This window comes from Spea bombifrons, chromosome 4, assembly GCF_027358695.1.
Source record: "Spea bombifrons isolate aSpeBom1 chromosome 4, aSpeBom1.2.pri, whole genome shotgun sequence".
NCBI lineage: Eukaryota > Metazoa > Chordata > Amphibia > Anura > Pelobatidae > Spea > Spea bombifrons.
The window spans coordinates 91961724-91984901 of record NC_071090.1 but is presented as its reverse complement, the minus strand read 5'-3'; the positions used below and the strand labels follow the sequence as shown (position 1 = coordinate 91984901).

General features: G+C 39.1%; 2 protein-coding genes across 3 annotated transcripts; both read right to left on the bottom strand.

The window, feature by feature from the left end:
- Positions 1–3109: 3109 nt before the first annotated feature.
- Positions 3110–5412, bottom strand: KBTBD13 (kelch repeat and BTB domain containing 13). Of its 2 annotated transcripts, XM_053465569.1 has the most exons (2): positions 5287–5345; positions 3110–5196 (listed from the first exon to the last, which is right to left on the bottom strand). In XM_053465569.1, the coding sequence occupies exon 2, from the start codon at positions 5163–5165 to the stop codon at positions 3864–3866; it is 1302 nt and encodes a 433-aa protein (XP_053321544.1). In that variant the 5' UTR covers positions 5166–5196; positions 5287–5345; the 3' UTR covers positions 3110–3863. The 2 variants fall into 2 exon arrangements, with proteins under 2 accessions (XP_053321544.1, XP_053321543.1); XM_053465568.1 differs by having other exon boundaries at positions 3110–5412.
- A 7953-nt stretch (positions 5413–13365) lies between these two features.
- On the bottom strand, positions 13366–22086 carry UBAP1L (ubiquitin associated protein 1 like). The gene is made up of 5 exons (XM_053465570.1): positions 21955–22086; positions 19452–20189; positions 17487–17669; positions 16792–16893; positions 13366–13559 (listed from the first exon to the last, which is right to left on the bottom strand). Exons 1-5 carry the CDS (start codon positions 22084–22086, stop codon positions 13425–13427), a joined length of 1290 nt encoding a protein of 429 aa, XP_053321545.1. The 3' UTR covers positions 13366–13424.
- Positions 22087–23178: the final 1092 nt, after the last annotated feature.

Here is a 23178-nt window from a genome sequence, read left to right as displayed (position 1 = left end):
TTTTTTTGCTTTATGGTTAAACAATCTTAAACACCCCCACTTATACAAAGACTGCCCATTTCCTCTCATTATGTGTTATGTATCAACATCTTACTTGTAAAGTCTTAAAATATCATCAGTAATCACAATTTTTACAATGCATTTTAATATTTGCCGCCCTGTCCTGCTTCATTGGAGAAACTAGTCTTCTCATCAGGCCTTGGTTTATATGTGAATTATAGCTATTTAAGTAAAGATGACCTGTAAAGGATATAATTACTTCCTTTATTCCCTTATTTTACCTTTATTATTTTTCACGTGATTTTTTTCCACTTAATATTTGTAGAGGATATAATAAATATAATATATTGGATAAACTTACACATCAATGTTATAGATGCATCTTACATACATTTTCATGTTGTTTCTCCCCCAGCTCCTTCATTGCCTCTTTGCTTTTCTGTAATAATTAGAATTTATAGCTCTAATGGATAGCACATTGTCACTTTTTTTGTACGTCTGGCAAACTATATTGTGGTAAAAGTAAATCCTGCTGAGGATTTTTAAACCTGGATAGGTATGCATCTAAGTATTCAAGAGAGTCTGAGAAAGATCGAGGCCATGAAAGCATCTTGAAGATGAAGAATGCATTCTGGGTCACAAAGCATCATTAAATGTGTTGAAATATTACTGAAAATTAATATTTTAGTGAAATGGTATGATTTTTTTTTACTTTTGAGATAAAAATATCTTTCTGTTCCTTTTGTTTCACATAAACTTATTGTCATGCATTGTTTTGCAGGAGTGGCCTTTAGTGGTCTATCTGCTGGATACATGGTCAACGTTTCATATTGGAGAACTGACTTTAGGGGACTAAATTGCTCCAGTTCTGGTCACTACTACAGCCTCACTCCATATTTTAAGTTAATCTTTTTCCAGTACAATGCCTAACATGAGATACAACCTCAGCTTTATTCGACATCAAAGTCTATTCTTGTATTATCCAATTTGCTAATAAAAACTGTCTTTACACCCCATAGATGCTACGTTTATCTAGTTTTAGAACACAACTTTTTAATGTTACCGGTAACTATTTCTGGGCAAAACAATGTTCCTTCAGCTCTACTGTCCTGGTAAACTGGGTCTCTTCAGGGGTCAGTAATCTAATCATTGCTGTGTCTCTTAGTATCAATTAAACTAGTTCTGCCTCCACTTTCCAATCAAGGTGGATCACAGCTGGCATTTTATTGCTGGGTATGCTGGTCTGCTGCCCTGAGAGCTGCTCTGGGTTGAGGACCTAGAGCCATTCAACGACCACTTTTGCTTGTGCTTTAGTTAGACTTAAAGCAGTATTTTCTGAATAACTGGATCCTTTATATGCTCCTTTTGTGGACTTTGTGGTCCAAAGTTTGTGGTGTAGAACACACTAGACCGGCACTTTTGAAGGATGGAATCTGTGTGTATTAATATAGGAAGAAATACTTGAGTATACTTTAGTTTGTCTGTCTGTGTCCATTTGATCCATTTCCATCTTTATACAGTTGTTTTTACCGATTGCAGATGATTTTCGGTGTGTGAGTCAATGATTACGCATTTTTATTAGTGTCTGTATTGAAGAGCGTCAGCCTATGATTGTGGCGGAATACAATCCTCTTATCATTGCCACATAAATATTACAGTTTACATTACGGTAATTTACGTTGATCCATCATAAATCACAAATACAAGCAGCAGCAGATGAGGCCTTGGATGTTAATGGCTCGAGTACTGAAGGAAACAAAGCTGAACAGATTGAGGAGAGAACAGAAGTATGTAAATGTTTATACCATTTAAGTGTTTCTCACAAAGAAGCCCTTAAAATAACTAAGCGGTTGATGTGGGGGTGTGACGAAGACTTTTGTTTGGATAAATCGAGCTGTACCCTGGCAGTAATAAGAACCTGTGCTGTGAGTTGTATATTTGACAGTTGTGGAAGTGAGATGCAAAAACTGGCAGCTATTTTTAGTTTCATGTTAGTACACTAACTCTAGAACAAGCCGGGGTATTTAGTTCAGGCAGTGCCTGAAAGGGTTAATGACTATACGCCATCTCCAATTGCAGCTCCGCTGAGATTAAACAAGAAGATGGGGGAAAGTAACACGGCCAGAGATTTGGGTCAGGATACGAGGGATTCTAGGATAAGCTACAGTCTAAACAGGCTTCCTAACTGCTGTTTGGAATGTGTATCTTCTTTAAGGTGCTGCGCTTAACTTGCCCGTTTGGTAAATTTATTGCATGTTAAAACCTGGAAAGTGAAAAACTCTTATTTAGCTTCGTTTTGTGCATGAATGTGTTGCAGAGAAGAAGGGAGTGCTGATAAGTGATACTGCTAACAGTAATAATAAGTATTGTTAATATTATTATATAATAATAACAATAATAACATTCTCATTCTTCAAATTTCCACATATGAAGACCTACAAGTGTCAGCTACAAAAGTTTATGAGCCTTGGCTACCTACCTCCTCTGTTTCGCCTAACAATCCTACCACCCGGTCAAAAAAAGACAAACATATTGTGTTAAATTTGACACAATGCTGTGTTATAAGCAACTACAAGGAGCCCCAAGCTGTCCCCTCCATGGCCACTGTCCTGATGATGTGATGTCCCAGCGCTCCATGTCTTAAAGGCACACACCACTTTGTAGTGCATCCTACATAGGCTGTGCTGGCTCGGCATAACCTCCATAGTTTAAATGAGCCGGTTGGAGAGATCCCTCTTTTAACTGGCCCATTAAGCAGCGGCACAGTAATGGAGCAGATCACACAAGAGGGCAATCTGTTACTTGGTTTTGCGTGCAAAGTTTAATTTGTGGTGTTATCACCATAGCAACCAATGGAGTAGTCCTGTTGATTGGACCATTCCATTCGTTGATATGGTGATAAGATGAAAAATAACTAAGTTGCCCTATATAACCTTATAAAGAACCCATGGAGACATTCAGCCAAGTGTGTGGAATAATGTCGTAACATCTGGAAAGGTTAAGCTTCTGTACTGTTCCTGCTGCTTTGAAATAAACAAGCCAGCTGTTTAGAGGACAAAAAAAGCAGTATAGTATATCACCAAGGTTCAAAAGAACAACCCAGCGTGGGTTTTGAAGCTACAATCTTTATTGACACCAAATCATATTAGTGCAACAGAGCAGGAGAGTGCAAAGAAATCAAATTTAGACCCAACCACCCGTGCAGTCACGGACAAACACCCATTACCTTTTCTGCTTTGGCACAGTGTGCGCTCCCATAATCACTGAATTTTGAGTCAGAACAGAAAGCCTTTTTGGCGCAAGCTTAGAGCTCAACAGCCATGCTTGTCGTTTTTATATGTATTTTGTTGGTGTCAGTCTGGCAGCATAATAAATATAAGCGCACTATAAATATATAGACTGTATAGGTGAAATTGTGACGCAATAATGAATACTCCTTTCTCAGATATTCAAGATAGGCGCTATGTTTGAATGTACAAAGTGCATCAAGTTTTATTATACTTGCATTTCCTTTTACTGGCCATGACAGTATGTGTTTTACTTTTCAATTCACATACCAAGTTTCCACTGCCTTTCTTCTGGACACTTCTGTATGGCTGCTGCTTCTCTCTTGGTTAACTGCATTAGATGACATTGGAATATGCTCTTTGACAGCCTCCTAGTTGCCATTTGATTTACATTTTTTTGTAGTATGTTAAGGTAAAAAAGTAATCTCCAATGATTTATGATATCCATCTAAAGATGATGAGCTGGAGGTTTGCGGAACTCCGTTGTTATACATCTGTAATTGTTGTTTAAGAACCTGCTTAAGAACAAAGCAAAATGCCATGTAATATGTTGCCACTGGTGTATATGAGTCTGTGCTAAGTTAATGAACGCAAATCACTTTTTGACCTCAATGGACGAGGCATTTTGTTGAGTTGATTGACTGTTAGCTCTTTCTTTTCAGGTAACCTGAGGAAGAACGTATGCAGCTGTCCTCCCTTACTAAATCCAGCTTTCTCCTTTGTCGGTTTCCAAGTACAATTGTCTACCTTGTAGATCAGAGTTAATGCTCTGTTCAGGGTAAAGACACTGTCCCCACGAATCACAGCTGTAAAAAGGGCTCCCTTGCTGTTGACATACTGCCCAGGCAAAGTTGTCCACTGCTGTGTTGTAAGGTTGAAATTTTCAATTGAACAACGGAGAAAGTCATCCGATGGTCCATTCCTCATAATGTACAGATTATCCCTGTGTCCTACCATACAATGACCATAACTCTGCACCCTCTTTAGGGAGGTCACTGGGATCAAATCGTCTTTCATGGTTTCGTACTCATAAATGATGGTGGTGTCTAGTGGCTTCCATAGACAAATGAAGATCCTACCCATTGCCTTTGTGGCAGGTGGACCTGCTGCAGACTGAGGTAGCTCTTTTCCAAAAGTCCAGGTTTCAGAAGATATACAATATTTCTCTACAGATGCTATAGGAACTCTTTCATACTCTCCTCCAATGGCATACAGGTGTCCCTCATGTCCTATAAGCGTCACCTCATATCGAAGCTGATGTGGACTATCAAAATCACTCCAGCTTTGGTTGTCAGCATCATAGCAGAAGCTCCTTTCTACCACTTTCTTGTTGGCTCCTCGGGCACCCCCAACAATATAGACCTTGTTTCCCAGAGTTGCAACACCAGCTAGGAAAGTGCTGGCCTCATCTGGAATGCAGCCTAGACTCTCCCAACAGTTCTCTTTTTCATTCAAATAGCACATGGTACGGGAGACGTCTTGAAGAAACTCAAGCGCTGGGGTGTGTGCGCCCACAGCTACTAATTTACAAGGTAACAGAGAATCCACATACTCCAGAAGATCAGAGGGTAGAAAATCCAGCTCTTCTTCTAAATATTCATAAATGTCTCGGATGTATAAAGCTGCAGCATGGAAGAGATCAAGAAGTCCATAGGCAGAGGCTGATTGGTACAGCACTAGACAATTCTCTGAATCTATTAAGTTAACCAAGTGTTTGGTCAAAATCTCTACATGCAGAAAAGCTGCACATTCCACAGCTTGCACAATTTCATCACAGGTTAGAAGTGGCCTTTCACCTTCCATCACCCTGAGTGTGATCAAGAATCCTAAGGCACCCAAGTTCTGGAGATGGATTTCATCCTGCGTGCTCTCCTTCATTCCAGACTCGAAAAGGGCACGGAAATATTCACTGTGGGTCACAAGCAAATCCTTGTCCGTGTCAAATAGTGTCCCTTCCACCTTCACATGCAGTTTAGCCATAACTTTGGCTATGTTATACTTTTCAATGTTCGAGCTTTAAGGGATGTCTGCTTCTTTAGGTCACTGCCTCATTTTCCCTGTTGTGGTCTTCTGTGTTTGAACTTCAGCTTGGAACCTGTTACTTGTCTCTTGCTAAAGATAGCACTGCTAGTGTTGTGGTATTTGCCAAGAGAAACAGGCAGCTGAATACGTCATGCCTGTCATTCTGTTCATCAGATATCACGTTATAATAGTCATGGAATCGGGATGCTTCCTTACACATTTACATGAGTGTATATACATTTTTATAACAATAATAATTGACCATTAGAGCAGAACCTGAACATGCTTTCATTATAAAGCTATAAAAGTTCATGCGTCTTGTCTTTATTTGCGCTCTTCATATGTTGAGGTCCCCGTTGGCTACAAGTTAAAATGGCCAGCATTGTCCAAAAGGACAACTGTAAGCTTATCTGAGCTTAGTTTTTCCATTCATTTGTTCCCTTTGCTTAATGCCAGAACAGAAAAACCTCCAAAATTAGGCGTTATCGAGTGGGACTTTTCCTAGCCTACAGAAGAGGGGTTCTTATGTGGAAATAAAATTAAGCTATTCCGAAAGTGGTTGAATTTTCTCTTTATGAGGCCATACGACTTCTGTGGCTCAAGTATCAAGGTCACACACGGCTATGTGAAAGCTTCCCCGTGGCTATGTAAAAGCCTCTCTGTAGCTCAGCTGAAACATAAGAGCAAAATATTTGGAGGGCTGTGGATATGAGGGAGGTGCTAGACCTCAGAACGCTGAACATAACGTCGTCTTCACAGTGCTTTGTTTTATGCCGTTGTGGTTAGAAAGGCTGTTATTTTGCCTTTTCCATAATATGAAACTCCATACACATGTAAAAGCTAAATCAAATGGTCCTGACAATGTAACAAAATGATTAATAATAACAACTTTCAATGTGCATACATTACATTTGGAGTGTATAGTAACTTGTAAGTCCACTAAATGAACCCATGCAGCGACGTTTACAGATTAAAATAAGCAATGCGTACGTATAGAACAATACCATGGGAGCAGCCATTGTAACTTCCGGTTATATGGGATCTACATGATTATTCCTGTTGGGGGTGAGAAGAAGGGAGATTACTATTATTAATAATTAATTTATATAGTGCCATCATGTTCTGCAGCGCTGTTTAGTAGGTAAAAAGGACTTAAATAAGCTCACAATCCAGGCAAGGGGGGCAATATGTTACACAAGAGGTGAAAGTGTAAATGTTTGAAGTCGATCGGGTGCACACCTACATCCCAGTGATGACTGAAGATTTATTAACATGCTAGTTTCATAGATTTTTTTTGTAGACTTTTTACGTGACTTTGTGACCCATTGATAGGGAGAATTTTCCCTTTACTGCTCTGTGTAAGAGGTACGAGGGGGCAACGGGCAGGGCGAGAATACATAGAGGAAAAACTAGCTGCACATAAGTTGGCCTGGCCAAGATAGCATGGAAGGTGACAGTAGTGAGTGGAACTTGCATGGAGGGCGCTCATGGTTAAACTTCTATACTTTCATATACAAACATAATTTCTGCTGTTTTGAGCACATTTTGACAGAATTGTAGCCTTAATGAGTTATTTTTTGTTGCCGTGGCTCTGTGCTATCTTCTGCCGTATGAAAAGGTAACACTGTATGAACTTCAAATAGGTAGATGTGGCGAGCGATACTGTGATGCTGTTTATAAAATTTATAAACAAGATTTTAAGGATCTCAGACTTTGGAATAATGAAACTGATAAGTTATTATTTATCCTGGATGCACACTGTGTGTGCACTGACTCGTTTCACTTTAGAGATAGAATTATTATTTTTTTATTTATTTTTTTCAGAAAATAATTTCCAGTAGGAAATCTGCGCTTAACTGGTGGGAAGCACATCCACAAAAGGGTTTACGATTGAAAGACCCATAGGACGCGGTCAGCTGCGGGTTTCCCAAGGTCTGCTATTCTCAGCCAAACACACACAAATAAATCGTATCTATGGACACAGACTCTAACCCACAGGGCTCCTCGTCCTTCTTACTTAGTAAAGGTTCTTCAACTCTCATCGGGTTAACTATTCCACTGCCAACAAGGACATTTAAAGGACAACAACATAACAGTTTTTCCAAGTATGTTTGTTTGTGTCAATAACTAACAGTAATATGTCTTAATATAAACATCCTTGTGTGTGAGACTAGAGGAAAACACCAAAAGTGTGTTTGTAAAATACTTTTGTCAACTGTCCATGTGTGACCTAGGACCCTACTATAAGCTGCTTAAACTCAAATTACCCCCCTTTACAGTATGTTTATGTATGCTATAATATGCTTTCAAATACAATAACACATTTAGAGAGCTAATGTGGTGTAAGAAATGGTATATTCTACGTCTATCAGATGTATTTTTTATTGATTGTTTTAATGCATGAGATGGTCTGGGGCTCATGTAAAGCTAAGTTCCCCCTGTCCTTCCCCCAACCCTTACTAACACACACACAAAAACACACATATACTTACCTTGCGCAAGCCTGAACCGCTCTACCATGATCCAACTGAGCCCATGGGCAAGCCTAATTTTGGCCTCTGGTCAGCTCTCCTTGAAAAATGAGTACTGGTCCGGGGTGGCAATTGCCTCCCGGCCACCTGGGGAAGCCCGCCTCTGGATTTCTTGAAGAGATTTCTTGAAAAGCCATATGGTTTATCTCTTCTTTTCTTCTAAAAACTCCCATGTTAGTGAATGCACCCATTTGCCCTGGTAACAGCATCTCACTTTCTCCATCTCTTCATTATTTTTTTTCCTGTAGCCAGAATATTTCTCATCAGACCTAGTAACTGTTTCTGCTTCTTTCTGAAGGTTCTATGGACCTTCACAAACCTTGCCATGGACAATGGTGTCCTTGTACGGACAATTTGCCTATCCCCGTCAGCAGGTAGCTGAAATACAATCTACGGAATAAACTATTAAAGGGTTAACATTTGAAAGAATCTTAAAGGTCAGATAATTCTAAGGGTAAAGTTGCAATGTATATGTATGAAGGGTACCTTGGCACACCTTTAAGGGGTGGTGGTAAGAAACACACCATAGTGGCTGCCATTAATATGGTAATACTGCCATAGTTTTCATGTTATAAATTGGAGGTCTTCTCACCATAATATAATGCAATCCAATGGAGTGAGTAATATGATTTTAGAGATCTTCTTGCTATCCAAATCCATAACCACTTTTGATTAAAAAGTTATACTTTGTCTCAAGGGAAAGACTGAGAAGTGACTAACTATTGCTTTATATTACATTTTTTTATTAACAAAATCAAGGCTTTCAAGTATATGAGTTCTAAGAATCTGGGAACCCATCCCGTGGCTTTGACATCTGTTGACCTGTATCTGAGTCATTAACTTTTTTTCTTACAATAAGATGTCTCTAAGAATCCCTGAGAATAAGTCTGTCCAAAATGTGCATAGGGTTTAACATTGTCATCAGAACAACTGCAGAGGATGACTATTACCCATATATAACATTTCCAGAGATATTAAATCCATAGGAACTTTCTTGTCCTACAGCTGAACTATATATTGACCCTAGGTACCCAGGCACCAGCCTAAAAAATACTTATCAACATAATGCAAAGCATATACCGGTAATGTTTTATTTTTAAAATTGCCAATTGCTGATTTCTTTTTTATATGAGCTTAACACATTAAACCTTAGAATAAACAAAAAACAGTTGCCGATTTGTAACTTTGGCCAGCAATGTAGCTACAATGTTATTCAAGAGATACGTATAATTTTACTGAATATATTCGTGCTTTGTTTATGTGAACTTGGGAGGAAGGCTATTATGCAATATATTTTCAGATATGTTTTGCCCCCCGACTCCATGTCATCTGTATTTGTTATTTGGGATAGGGTTTTGTAGCACTTATCCAGATGACTTCTTTAACCAGAGCCACTTAAAACATGCATCATCCAAGACAACCCTGATGTGAGTTTGATTGACAGGTCGATGTGAAGGCGTAAAAATGTTTTCGCTCTGAAAGTACTAAAAGGCCACTTCGGGGGATATGGAAGAGGAGAAATTAGAAATCATTATTTTGAATAGTGTGACGCTTACTGAGGAGCGGGATTCGTATAGATGCTGCTTCCATTCTGCAGCTGAACCCACAGCTCTGAAAATATGAGTTCTAAATTTAGACTGAGATTAACTGAGTTATCCCTTAAATGGGAAGTAGACTCGTGGCATAAGTGCTGATTGTCTTCTGGAAGAACAGACTTTATATCACATTTTATATTAACATAAAATATAACTTCTGGGAGCAGCCATCTTGTTTTCCAAACAGCGGTCATAAACAGACCCATAATAATCACTGTACAGAAAACAAATAAACTGCTCTTTGTTTAGGTGATGACACTATGCACACTACATTAAATATTGTTTGCCCCCTCTAACATGTTAAGAAATTAAACCTTAACAGATCTGTAATTTTATTATTTTCTTTTAAGGTCAGATTACATAAAACACAAAACAAAGCTTGAATTCAGTACATACCTAGCAAATACCATTTTAAAAACCCTAAGTCAATGCTTGTCAGGCCCTAGCTAATTTTTCACTGCATTTCTATACACATTATTGTGACTTTTACAGATGTAGAATTCTATAATGACCACTATTGTACAAAAGAGGGAAGAGAGAGGGACAAAGGGGGTTGGGGGTCTCTTCTAAAGAGGGACACTCGGGATGTATACACCTGTGTGAAATGTATATTACTTTGGAAAATGGATTTTATGTATGCGGCATCTGGTGATCTAAGACACAACATCTACCCAGCAGAACAAATTCATCACAGGCTCACCTTAATTAAAAAAAATAAGACCCTGAGGGTCCAAAACACCCTCCACTGTCCATTTTCCCCTGTTCTGCAAAACAAGCCAAGAATATGACACGTTGGGCAGAACACTATGCATCGTTTAAATATAGTTTAAACAATGAGTATTTATGAGTAAATTCATTTTTTACATAGTGTTCTCAGTAAATATTTATTACATAATTTAATGGAAAAACACTGGAAAACAGTTCCTAGATTTCAGCTGTAAACATATTGGTTATAATTGCACAGCGGGCGGTAAATCCTGGGCCTTTGTCTTTCAGAGCTTCATCTAAAATAGATTTTAAGCTTCTCTGGGGGTTATTTACGGATGCCTCCTGGCTGCTACAATACAATGAAATTTCTAAATGAATCATACTACACACAAGACATCTTGATGCCTCAAGATTTATGGGCCAAGTACGTAGGGCCTGGGGAAATAAAGAAGTCACTGCATATAGGGCTGGTCGTTGGGTCTCAACACCATAAGGTGCTGTCTCTGGAGCCCCATCCTACACGCAGTTGCTTCCTGATGGCTTTTGTCTTTATGGAAAAGCAATCCTATAACTGGAAACATCATGGATTGTTAGCTCACATGAGCAGGACCCTCTTCTCCTTTTGTACCATTATATATTAACACGTTAATTGTATTGTTGTTTAATATCAATTTTAATAGTGTTATGTAGAATATGCTGGCGACCTATAAATAAAATGTAATGTAAAAACATTGATATAATCTGTACTATGTGTCAAAATGAGGAGAGTGTGACTTCCAGGTTATCGTACATATGTCATGTTATAGTTCAAATGTTCCAATCAAAAACTTTTCACTTTCAGTTAAAATTACTCCAACTTCTGGTTAGAATGTAGTCAATCCAATCAAATCATCAATAAAGATTCATATTCGCTTTAAGCTAGCCTATTCCAGGGTTTTGAAAGCACTAGTGATGTATAGCCACATGAAGCCCTTTCCATGCACCATGACGCAGTGACAGAAATAAGAAGAGGAGGTGGTGGTGAAGAGCAGTAGATAAGAAGAAGCAGCTGGTGACAAACGTGCCATGAAATAGGTGGCGAGGAGGAGGTGCAGGTATTTGCTCTTTTATTGATCTAATATCTGCATGGTATTTTTGGTAACCTTGGTTTAAAGGTTTCATTCTCAGAACTAAAGTTGTGCTCCAGAGCCCCTATGCAGCCCTACCAATCAAGAACTCATATTAAAGTGGCGTGGAGTGGAACCTTATGGAGCACCTGTGCAGTGGCAAGCCATCTCTTGCAAGGTGGGGAAAGAGGACAATGTATAGGGGGTGGGAGGTTCTGCTAAATCCCCCCACACCAGGGACAACAAGCATTAATTTAACAGGGACACAGCCATCATATGCACTACAGAGCACATAGCAGCTGAATTATGAAGAGACAATACAGGCCAGAATAATCTTTTTCAGCTGTTACCCCCCCAACCCAGCAAACCTTTGCTGATGGACCTCCTATTGAACAGACTGCGTGTTCCTTAGAACAGAAAGTGGATGTAAAACAGGCTGTTAAGTTCTACTTCCCAAAATCTAGGGAATCTGCGTTATTTTCCAGGAAGAGTAAGACACAATTACATTACTTCTCCCTGCGGAAAAGATATTTTTATGACTTTATTTCAGCCGCACGGCATTACATAGGGGCAAAGATGTCCGTGAGGAAATGGTTACATGGCACATAACCGTCTCTGACAGCAGTCTGTTAAAATTCAACCTGTGCCTCGCTTTTATCTCCCTGAAAGTTCACATGTTGAAACTATAAAGAAGTGACCTCATCTTGGCATGAAAGATGCTGAGACTGGACTGGCCATATAAGGGCCCAAGCAATCCTGACACGGAAGGAGGAAAAGTATTCTCATTTGGGGCTGAGGAGGAGGGGGTACAGAAATCAGCAAATTCTTCAAAGGAAACTCCAACGGCCAAAAAAGCACAAAAATTCACTAACATTACTATCAGCCATGTCTCCTGGAAATAGCCGTGTGCTGATCATTCAGCTGGATTCATTTATGTCCTTGAAGATGCTAGAAACTGTACTTCTGGTCACCATTTGAGGATTATGGGAGTTGTAATCCAACAATGGCTGAAAGGGGTGTCCTCAATTTTAAGTTTTTGGTCAGTATTTGATTGTAAAGTACATATGTCACTTATTAATGTAGGAGATGTACTGAACAAGATGCAATTTTTATTAAAAAACATATATCTTTTTAAAACAGTGTTTTGGTAATACTGCAGATGTGGCAGATTACTATGTAATGTCTTTATTAGCAGATCAGGACTGGCCATTTGATATATAGGACAGATTACGGGTGGGCTGCTGTCCATCTACCCCCATACTCACCTAGTCTGCCACTCTAGCTGGCATTAAAAGTAACTTGCGGCCGAGCATTTCCAGCCATTGGCCACAAATACTTCATCAAGCGGCTGCTGGACGACATCGAGTGCCAGGAAGACATCATGATCGTCAATCTGGCCCTGTTTGTAAGAAAAGCATCTCTGACAAGGAATGCTTTTTGGATGTTTGCTGTAAACAGAACTTCACCTACCCCTAGAGCTGGGACTAATAGGCTAAACCTAATAAACAAAATAGCATTTGTCCCAAAATTAGATGACCCCTTTAACTGTGCAATGGTGTTTCAGTGGCATTATCAATATAGAAGTTTCAACCTGTTCACTTGGAGAATTTAGTAAAAACAATGAGACTCGGACACTTAATTCCACAGAATTTTATTTAATAACGATGATATATATATATATCCACCGATAATTTGAAGCACTCACGCAGTAAGCAATAAAATTGCTATTATTGATACAAGACCCGTGAGTGTTTAGAATTTTTGGTGGATATTTTGTTGCTGTTTAAATACATCGGGACACTGAACATTTAAAGCAGGAGTGCTGTGAATATGGGTTAATATATATACATATACATACAGTCAGTATATATACACAGTATGCATAGTCTAAGTCTTTACATCGGGGAAAATAGGAAGGCTAGATGGTCCAAATGGTTCTTATCTGCCATCACATTCTATGTTTCTATGTATATTTATGAAAAGCAAATATATGCTAGTTATAGAGGACAGTTCTATACATTTGTAGATACAAAGCTAAGGAAAGCGTGTGATTTTCCTCATTAACTTGCTTTGGCTGATGTTCTGTATCTGTCCTTTACTGCCATCGTAATTCACTGAGCTGCCCTCCTTCTCCCAGGGTGGTTCCTGCAGACAGATGCTGGGGATTCCTGGTGCTTACTGAGCTCTCATCATGAGTTCCTCCAGAGAGCGGTCTCTGTGATTGTCATAGATCAGGAGAACCTCTTTGATGTCATCCTGTTGGAAGCCCATGTCATTAAACTGGAGCAGGAGACGCAGGAACTCCGCAGCCTGTGAGGATCACAAGGATTATTCCGCTATTAAACATCCGTTTCACACAACTCTGTTTAACAAACTAAACAATCCTTTAATTTGATCTGGCTTTGCAAGTGTTATGTTGTGTGCAGTGATTAGTACTGGGCTGTCTCCATTCTTCAATACCTAGTTCCCATACAGTGGTCCTCACAGAGCCCCCAATGAATTGTCTATAGACAGTGCAGACATACTGGTGCAGAACTGGAAAAGGCTCCTAATGCCATAATACATATGTTTCGCTTGGTCAACATAAAAAAGGCTACACGAATGTGAAAAAATACCTGCACTGCACACTTATGAAACTGTCATGACTCCAAAGCAGAACATTATTCACCTTAATTAATAAGGATGGAAGTCACTTACATGATTTGGGTTGCATGTATTCATGTGAATAACTGCATGCTAATGATGTAGGGATACAAACAATAACCTGGACCTTTGAATAAAAGTACAGGGAGCCTGGATTGCATTGAAGGGATGTGGAGTAAATACGACCCCATGTGAAGATCTGTTGGTTGGGAGGTGCACATATAAAGTATTAACCCTTAAGTGTGGCGAAAAAACACAAATTAATTGATTTACGATTTGGGAATTCTTTCTTCACTCTGCATAAATTTAACCCATACCTCCAATTGGCATGAAGCCCCCCCCCATTTAAGATCACGTATAAAAATGGGTCCAGATGCAAAGTTTGAAAAATGGTTGTATTACCATCCAATATTCTTGCTGATCATATCATTCCATCGGTTGCTATGGTTATAAGGCCCCTTTTAAAATTGTGTCATTTTGGTGCAAAGGTTTAAACACAGTCATATCACTATAGGAATCAATGAAGTATGCCAGATGATTGGAGTATTCTGATGGTTCCTATGGTAATTTATAATTAACCAATATGTGTTGAGAAAGTGTCCCTATACACTGTGTTGGCCAAATATATGGATGGAATAGTATGTCACATACGTCACATCTCAAACATTTCTAACTCTATACTGCCGTATACATCTCTCTCCGTTACATACACCCACCCCGCGTTTCATACCAGCGCTGTCTCTTCTGAGTTATTCTAGGTTTCTTAGAAAAATGCTGTTACTAATATTGGAATGCAAACCAATTCCCTCCACCACCACCACCACCCTCAAACTATTTTAAGTAACCCTACAAAAGCCTGTTCTGGAAGCATTTCATTTGGGAGGGAGTAAACCATTTTTAGTTTATGTTACCAAATCAAGACATGTGCATGGCTGCACGTTAACTCTTTAAGCCATGCAAAGAATATATGTGTAAACATAAACCTTGCAAATATCAGGGTCCTCTAGAAGTCTTGGGGTTCCAGCCCAATAGGTTCTAAAAAGGAGCGAGGGGTGAGGATGAAGTGGTGCAGTGGTCCTTTTTTAGGCTTTTAGGGGCCACAGACAAAAATATTTGAGGGGCTCTCCTACTGGAGTTTTGATAAAAATATTTTATATATATATATATATATAAATTAAACAATACTTTTTTTCACATTACTGGCATTATATCGGTTCATTTTTATGGGAAACTTGTCACAGTTATAAAGTCTCCCCCCACTGTGTGCTTTGTGGGGGCTACATAAGACAGTAAAGTACAATAAAGCAGCAGGTATCGCTGCATGATATCTGAGGTTCTGCTTGAAACGTATTGAATATTATGCAAAAACATTATTTTAATTTTAGATACATTTGTTAGCGTTTCTCCCCAGACGCTCCTGGGGGTTTAATGTAATTTCTGTATACCCAGTATAGGTATTTCTGCCAAATGAGCAGATCAAACATCTGCTAATCTAAAAAAGCAATCATTCCAATAGACCATGAAAAAAAGGCTCTGGTAATTTAGTATTATTTTATGTAAGTATAACTTATAAAAAGTGAGCATATGTATTATTGTTCTTAGTTGGCCCCCGCAAACCTCTTTACTTCAGCCACCTAGAGTAGATGGATATTATTTGCGCCTTCCTTTCTTCTATCTGTGCTGTTGTTTCTGGATGGCAGCAGGTTAAATCCTGGCTAAAGTCCCTGGATTTTGGCTCTAATGATTTTCTTGATGGACGGTCTCTTTATAATAAGTAATAAGTCCGCTTCTAATAACAGCACTGAGTTGGGGATACTTTAATTGTGAGTCACTGTGCATGTCTGAAATATTTTTAACTGCTTATCTTCTGGTTGCTCTGCAGATCCAGTACCATGTACCCTCATCATGTTGTGCTTTTGTTAGTAACCCTTTCTTATTCTTATCATTGACCAGGGATTACATTTTTGAGGTCTGGTCACGGGATCACTAGTATTATGACAATCCTGACCTTCCTTTTTCTGTCATGCCTGGAGGGTCTAACACAGGACTAGAAAGAGTCCTTTACGGTGTCCACCAACTAGATTGTAAGCTCGCCAGAGCAGGGACCTCTTCTCCTTTTGTACCGGTTTGTTATTGTGTGTGATTTTAAATTATCCCGCGGGATACAGTCCTTTTTCAATAATAATTCAATAACCTCACGTTGCGGGGTGGGATAAGTTTCCATGAGATATGGGGCCTCTCGCACACCATCTGCATTTCCATTCTAAGCTTGACCTCGGATTTGTGCTTCACGCAAACAGGAAATGAACATTTTTCCCACACTTGTCATCGTGTCATTAACCAATCTGACACAGGATGATGACACCAAAGACTGAGAAACTAGTATAAAAAAAGTCAGCCCAGCAAACCACAATAAAAATCAATGCTTCTAATCATATAAAGCTGCGCAGGATTTACCAACTCAAGAAGTAGAAGTAGGGTTTTCATGAGTGTAAATCTGGAAATCTTTTATATAAATCTATTTAAAATCATTTATAAATGAACCTAGTTACTGGTTACTTGCTGGAACAGCCTCCCAGCATAAGTGGTAGAGGTTAACAGAGTAAGGGAATTTAAACATGCATGGGATATGCTTATGGCTATCCTGAATCTGAGAGGAGATCAAGGGCAGATTAAGGTTCGAGTTTTAAGAGCAGAACAAACAGGCAGACTAGATGGGTCACAGGGGTCGCAGCTGCGGCGGGGCCCATGCCTCTAGGGGGCCCGGTGTAACCCCAGTGACCCCTTGTTCCTGTCTCCTAGTACCGGTTCAAAATGAGCCCATCTTCAAAACACAGAGGTGAAGGTTTGTTCTAAAATGCCCCAAACATGGTTGATAATATTACATATTCTTAGATACCTTTATCTCAGAATTCTGAAACATTTCCATAGCCTCTTCTACCAGAGCTTCTCCATACCCAAGCTTACAAAGGCGGTCAGTGGCTCCAAGGTACCCTAGGACCTAAAGAAGCAGAGAGAGAAAAAGAAACCTGCGGTCAGACTTCAGTCCTTGAGGGACGGTTACAATCAAGATTTCAGACTGCTCCATCTGCCAGGAGACAGGCAGCGTTATACAAAAGCTCTTTGATCCCCGTGCCATTTTACTGCATGCAACGTGGTATCGAGCATATCTCTGCACACTGCGTCATAAAACCCAGATAAAGTTTTTGAGGGACCTACCTTTAAAGGTGTTGTCCCATTTTCGTCTGAAGGTTTATACACAGAAAACAGCTCATCATTTTTGAGAAGCCTTTTCAGTTTCTGTGGAAATTCACTACATTTTTGTTACATTTTGTTTCTAGGCAAAAATAGTTGGGAGACAGTATTAGGAATTATGTTTCCAGTGCTGCATAAAAAAGGCATAAATACAGAGTTAGCATAAGTTACGCCTTTGGAGTATGGATTCAGATCTTCCTTTCTCCCGATTAATCGTGATTAATAGGCTGATCACCTGTTGTCCCAATCCCACCCACTCAGTGTCTTTCTGTTTAAAGCTGGATCACTAACCTGAGATAAAACACGGTCAACGGGCCTTAATTGAGTATGGCTACTAACCTGCTCAAGGCTCTGTCCTCCCATTTTCTGTAATGCAAGCATTGCCCTGCGCAGTGGGTATCCAAATGATGTCACAGCCTCAATGACCTCTTGTTCTTCCTGGCTAAGAGCTTGCAAAACATCCCCTGAAGTGTCTTGGAGACTCTTCCTGGTAGGTGGTAGACAGCAGTATGGGCTGAGGGTCTAGAAAACACCAATAATTTATCTTATGTCACCAAGCCTAGAGTAGAATATCACTCAAATTAAAATGTATCCTAAGGAAACATCTTTATGTTCTGAATCCTAAAGTATCAACAAGGGAGTTTAATGATGGAAAGATGTATGCTTCAAATTCAGATAATCTGCATAACAGATACATTAGTGGCCACCGGTGTCATCACAATCACATCACAATTTTTACCCTGTTTAGTTACTAATGCCCCGGTGCTAAATTGTGTGCATAACACCTACTTCTCCTTTCCTCTTCTCTCCATCTCAGGAAATATGTTGACAATATTCTTGAGAGAGAGTTTAGAGAAAGGTGCTAAAAATGGAGTGAACAAGGGATCTTAATATGTATAGCTTGGAGGAAAGAAGAGTGAAAGTATAATAGAAACATTTAAATACTTAAGATGACTTAAAGTACAGGAAGGAATAATACAGTATTTCAAAGAAGGAGAAATGCTGCAACAGGTCACAGTCTGAAAATCGAAGGACAGAAGCTAAGGTATAATGGAATGAAGTTTCACTGAGAGGGTGGTAGATAATTGGAACAGTCTACCAGCATAAATGGTGGAGGCTAATACAGTGAGAGAATTTAAACATGTATGGGATAGTCATGGATATTCTGATTTTAAGACAGGTTCAAAGATTGATTTTGAGTTTTTAAAGCAGTTTCTTATCTGCTGTCAAATTCTATGTTTACTTAGCTGTGCATAGTGTCTACACCCAAGAAAAGTTCACTTTTCACTTCTTGTGAAAGAAAATGGATATAGCCATAAAGATCCCACACAAGAATCTTTAATTAGGACCTGTTACAGGACCAAAATGGGGAAAAATGCAGAAGGATCCTGAAGACAGGGGTCCTGAAAGCTTATGTGATAGTACACGTTGTCTCCATAAAAAAAATGTAATAAATTAATTTACAACAAGACAACCAAGGAGCGCATATACATGAGGAGAAAAGCAAAAACAACACTAATAGTGTAGTATGTATGTAAAAATGAAAAATAAAAAAGGGTGTAAGATCCACTCACAAACTTGCTGAATAAGTCAGGCTCATCAGGGTTCAATGGTAGCAGAATTTTAATATCTTCTAAAACTCTATAAAAATAGAAAAGACCACAAATGGTGCAGTATCTAAAACAAGTCCACAGAGAGGGAGGTCTGGATACACTTACAATTATTGCAGGCACAACTATATCGTAGTGTGCAAAAACGCGTATAGAATGAAGTCCCAGATCTTTTGTAAGTGTATCCAGACCTCCCTCTCTGTGGACTTGTTTTAGATACTGCGCCATTTGTGGTCTTTTCTATTTTTATAGAGTTTTAGAAGATATTAAAATTCTGCTACCATTGAACCCTGATGAGCCTGACTTATTCAGCAAGTTTGTGAGTGGATCTTACACCCTTTTTTATTTTTCATTTTTACATACATACTACACTATTAGTGTTGTTTTTGCTTTTCTCCTCATGTATATGCGCTCCTTGGTTGTCTTGTTGTATCGTTGAACACCTTGAGGAAGAGTGTTTTTTTTGGAAGCTGCTATCTTGGGGAGTATACATTTAATTATTGTTATTTACACTGCACACGTGATATTTGGATCTCTGTTTTTTGTGGTTTATAAATTAATTTACCCCAGTCATTATATTATTATATAATATAATAACTTGATTATTTATTTATTTTTATCTCGGAAACAAACACAGGCCATTTAGCCTAATGGCAAAACCAGTGCTGCCAGTGAGTCTGACTACACATCTTACCATGGTGGTGGGTTTGTGGCAGCGTATAGGTGGGATCGAGCCAGCACTGTAGGGTCTTTTAGAACAGCAACAATGAGGAGGAGGAGGAGGCGGCAAGGGTGTGAAGGACTGCAAATAGCGGCTACTCCTAGTGTGTTGGCTTTGTGTAAGCCCCCTTCCTTCTGTGACACCCTTGTGGGGATGGACCAAAGCTGCAATCCTTTCATTAGCTGCTTCAAGCTCACTCTTGGTGCTGTTCAGTAGGGTTAATGACTTCCTCTTCTTTTTGTTGCAAGGTGGAGATTCATGCCTAGGGCAGCGGCATTTGGATGGAGGGCTAGGCACAAAGGGAGACGTTTGAGGCCGTGGTGCTCTCTGTGGCTGGGTACTCGACTTGCAAACTCTTGATCTGGTCTCTCTCTGCCGGGCTTCTAATTCACTGTCCTCAGAGGTAGAGTACTCGTCATCCTCAGAGTACCCATCTTCCTCAAACATTCCACCATTCTCTAAGCCTTCCTGTGTGATCCAGCTATTTCTTGCATGGATAGGATGGACATCTGAAGCACTAAAACTCCTGCATCTATGCATGGGCAGGACCGACCTTTGTTGAGGACTGTTACGTCGAGGAGGGGTGATGCCTTTTCCATTTTGGACCATCCAGTATGGTGGAGCTGAGGGCCTGACATCAGTGGTGGGGATGTTTCTTCTGTAAATGCCATGCACCCAGTCCAGCACCTTTCTCTCCATTGAGAAATCAGGCTATAAATACAAAGAACAGAAATATTCATTGAGATAGTCGGTTAGACATTTATCATCATGTCTGCTCCTAAAATCCTACATTTTACTTTTCAGTGCCCTTCATATGTGTAAATCAGTTGAAGGATGAAAGGTAGGCTTCATACATCAGCCACGTTTTCCTAGGGTCATTTGATTTTTAGATGCCACCGACCACCACCTATAAAGTGCTTCCCACCATTATGATGGATGTATAAACTCACAAAATTAAATCACTTAAACTAGTCTATTCATCCATCATGCAGGGAAGCACTTTACAAGTGATTGTCAGCAACATGTAGAAATAAAATGTTTCTTGGAAAAAGTGGCCCATATAGCAACCCTAGTTAGACCCTCTGAAATCACAATTTGCATAACATAACGGCGAGTTTTGGGGACACCGCACATTTTATCAAGCACATATATTTCAATATAATGTCCCTGACAGCAGGAGGAGCTTTGTAGAGCTGTGTGTTAACTACCATGAACTGCATATGCCCCAACATTTCAGAAAGGGACACTTTTGTTTTTCTGGGGCTGTAATGACGTTAGACAGGCAATGCTTTACCAAGAGATTTTAAATGTGACTTTGTGACTTATTACTAGTTACTTATGCAGCTAAGACACATAAAAAGTTTTAATGTATTTTATTTCTAAATATTTTCTGTTTTTCTTTACACGTTATTGTTACTTTTATTGTTGTAGAATACTTATATCCAGTAGCCTGTAAGCTCGCAAGAGCAGGGCCCTCTTCTCCTTTGCACCAGTCTGTTATTGTATGTGTTTCTAAACTGTTCTTCTGACTGTAACAGTGCTACGTAATCTGCTGCCGTTTTCTAAATAAAAGTAATGTAATGTAATGTAAACATACTGGACTAATAAAAAAGTGGGATTTCACGGATTTGGAATAAAAACATACATTATATCAGTTAAACCACATATGTTTAGTGACCTACTCAACCTTCTATGAAAGAAAGGGGAAAAAAATCACTAAAACACATAATCTTTGTTTTCAAAAATTACAATTAATTACTATTATCATATTTTTCCTGGAAGACATACTTTTCATGTATAGGATCTCAAGCTAAGCTTCTGTTGTTGAGTCATTTCAATTACTGACAAATGAGAATTCTAAAAATGGTCAGCGAGCACAGATTATATCATTATTATTTAATGTAAGCATGATGGCGCCACCTACAGGTTAAAATGGCTGTAAAAAATACCCTATTTAATAAGTGTCTGTCTAATTGTGGCAGTTTAAAAGGAGCAAATAAATATTCAGGCTTCACACTCCAGGAATCAATATAAAATGTCTTAATGTGCAATAAGCTGCTGGTATTCATGCATAAGTAAGAAAGAAGAGCACAGAGCTTAACGCATTTCAATGTCCTACCCTAAAGTCACCCCCCACACATGCACATACACCTTTTCAAAAGCAACCAACACCAATATGCACTTTGATAACAGGTGAAAGATCACACGATCAGAAAGATCCTGAGAAAGTTAAGATACCTTTCACCAAGTTGGCATTAAAATTCAGTTGTTCAACTTAGAGGAAACCTGAACACTCCTATATGTAAGTTATCAGCAGTTATCAATTCAGTTGCAGGTAAGCATGGACTCCACAAAGTTCAGCTAGCCAGTGAATATACCTTGAAGCAAGTGCTTCTGCGATTACCGGTAGAGTAATAGGAGTGTTAGCCGGCGTGCAGAAAATAGTTCCTAATAGTGCGCGGTTTTGCTCACTCACCACGGTGCAATCTAATATCTCGCTGCAGTCCGGCACATTGATGTCCAAAGGGGATAGAGACCGGTCTTCAGATGAAGAAACCTGATTAAGTCCATCATGAAGTTTGAATGGGACATCATCCAGGAAACTCATCATCTGAAATCTAAAGCTGGACATTGAAAGAGCCCATGGTAGAACGCCAAGTATACAATTTTATACATTTTGACACCATAGTATCAAAAAATGATCAGTATAAGGATCAGTATAAGGACCACATAAATAAGTGTTAGAATTGTAATGATTGAGACTGGCAATATTCACCAGCTTCAACAGCTCAATGAGAAAATAAATGACCTTCAGTTGACTGCATTACCAAGATTGCTATAGTCAATATGGCAACGTCCTTGACACCCAATTGACATTATTGGTGACATATAAAGATCTCAGCAGATCAATTGTGTCGACAATAGTTCAGGGCTCATCATGTATGACGGTCTATATTTCACTACCTCTGTATCACAGGGAAATGGTCTGCATTCTGTTTTTAAATGAAACCATCCTTAAGCAGTAATCAGACACTCTTCACAGCTTGACCTAGATGGGGACACCACTGGGAAGCTCATCAAATGGAAACGTGCTTCCTATTTAATAGCAACAATATACAGTAAAAATACATTGGACCCCAATGGAATCAAATGCCTATATCTTTCCAACTTTTTTGACTTAGAGAAATCTAAGATACTTATTACATCCCTTTCATATAAAGAGGTGGGACAGATACATATCGATGGTGTGCAAGTCACATGAAATTTAAGAAGATATTGACGCATGTTGCTCAAAGAAAGATAATAAATGGAACAGTCTCACATCGGGCCAGAAAGTCCTTTAGCGTATATCATTTGGTCAAGGAATTTAATATAATGTAGTGTTTTAAATGAAATTCATTCTCATGGCCATGAGCATAAATAAAGCTTTCCTTGTCCTGACGTGCGTGTGAACAGGCTGCGCGCTCGGATGTGGAGTTCTTCAATGGCGGACTTACCTATCTACTTAATTAAATATATTGCATGTGGAGACCTGTGCTGATGTGAATGTATTCCTGCAAAGCTATTGAGGATCTTTTTTGAGGGCCATGCCTTTAAGACAATATGCTTAGATTATCTCAATCAGTGAGACGGGCAATTGTTGTTAATAGAGAAAAGATGCTATTTACACCATTAATGTCATATTTGGGAGAAAAAAAAA

Excerpts from the sequence above, each read along its gene's own strand:
- UBAP1L (XM_053465570.1), bottom strand. The coding sequence starts at position 22,086 with ATGAGTTTCCTGGATGATGTCCCATTCAAACTTCATGATGGACTTAAT. Across the intron at positions 17,670-19,451 it reads GCCACAAACCCACCACCATG|ACCCTCAGCCCATACTGCTG; the intron begins GTAAGATGTGTA and ends GGTGTTTTCTAG. Across the intron at positions 16,894-17,486 it reads GAGGACAGAGCCTTGAGCAG|GTCCTAGGGTACCTTGGAGC; the intron begins GTTAGTAGCCAT and ends CTGCTTCTTTAG.
- KBTBD13 (XM_053465568.1), bottom strand. The coding sequence starts at position 5,267 with ATGGCTAAACTGCATGTGAAGGTGGAAGGGACACTATTTGACACGGAC.